Here is a 519-nt window from a genome sequence, read left to right as displayed (position 1 = left end):
TGACAAGAGGTTCTTCCACAAGGAGCCCTACTGGTACCCTGTCAGCGAAGCCCAAGCCAGAGCCAGTCCAACCAGTCAGCTGTGTTATCTCGGTGCTGTCGGCTGTGCGATTCTCCTCTCCAAGACTTCCTTACAAAAATCATAAAAAATGGCACTGTGGCGGACCATAGGCCTATCGTCCAGAGGCACTGTGGCACGGTGTAGTCTGCAGAATTCGTCCACAAGGAGTCTGTCCGCGGTTAGTTTTGTTATTATCATTGTGTTTACCTTTCAGTGTGAGGTTATCAGTACGCACGAATCATTCAGAGAGACGACTGAAACACGCGTTTGTTAAGGGAAATGAGAAGGACATGGAAGATCTAATCGCATTTTGGTATTTCATAAGTTATCTGTAAGGATCTTGACTCTCTTCTCCTCTCCTATCCCCCGAAATCCCCTTGCTTTTCTTTCATCTATCGAATACGTACTGTTGTGATGGTACTGTAATATCTTCGGATTTATAATGGTTGAGATACGGTA

At 45.5% G+C, this 519-nt stretch overlaps 1 protein-coding gene across 1 annotated transcript in view; it reads left to right on the top strand.

Moving 5' to 3' along the window:
* Positions 1-51: 51 nt before the first annotated feature.
* LOC119585796 (protein NipSnap homolog 3B-like) overlaps positions 52-519 on the top strand; it is a 9,050-nt gene continuing 8,582 nt past the window's right edge. Inside the window, exon 1 of the mRNA XM_037934515.1 lies at positions 52-238. Coding sequence (XP_037790443.1) covers positions 149-238 — 90 coding nt within the window. The 5' untranslated portion in view covers positions 52-148. The remainder of the gene's footprint in view (positions 239-519) is intronic.

This window comes from Penaeus monodon, chromosome 20 (assembly GCF_015228065.2).
Source record: "Penaeus monodon isolate SGIC_2016 chromosome 20, NSTDA_Pmon_1, whole genome shotgun sequence".
NCBI classification, from domain to species: Eukaryota; Metazoa; Arthropoda; class Malacostraca; order Decapoda; family Penaeidae; genus Penaeus; species Penaeus monodon.
The sequence above is the reverse complement of the archived record's forward strand: the minus strand, read 5'-3'. Positions and strand labels throughout refer to the sequence as shown.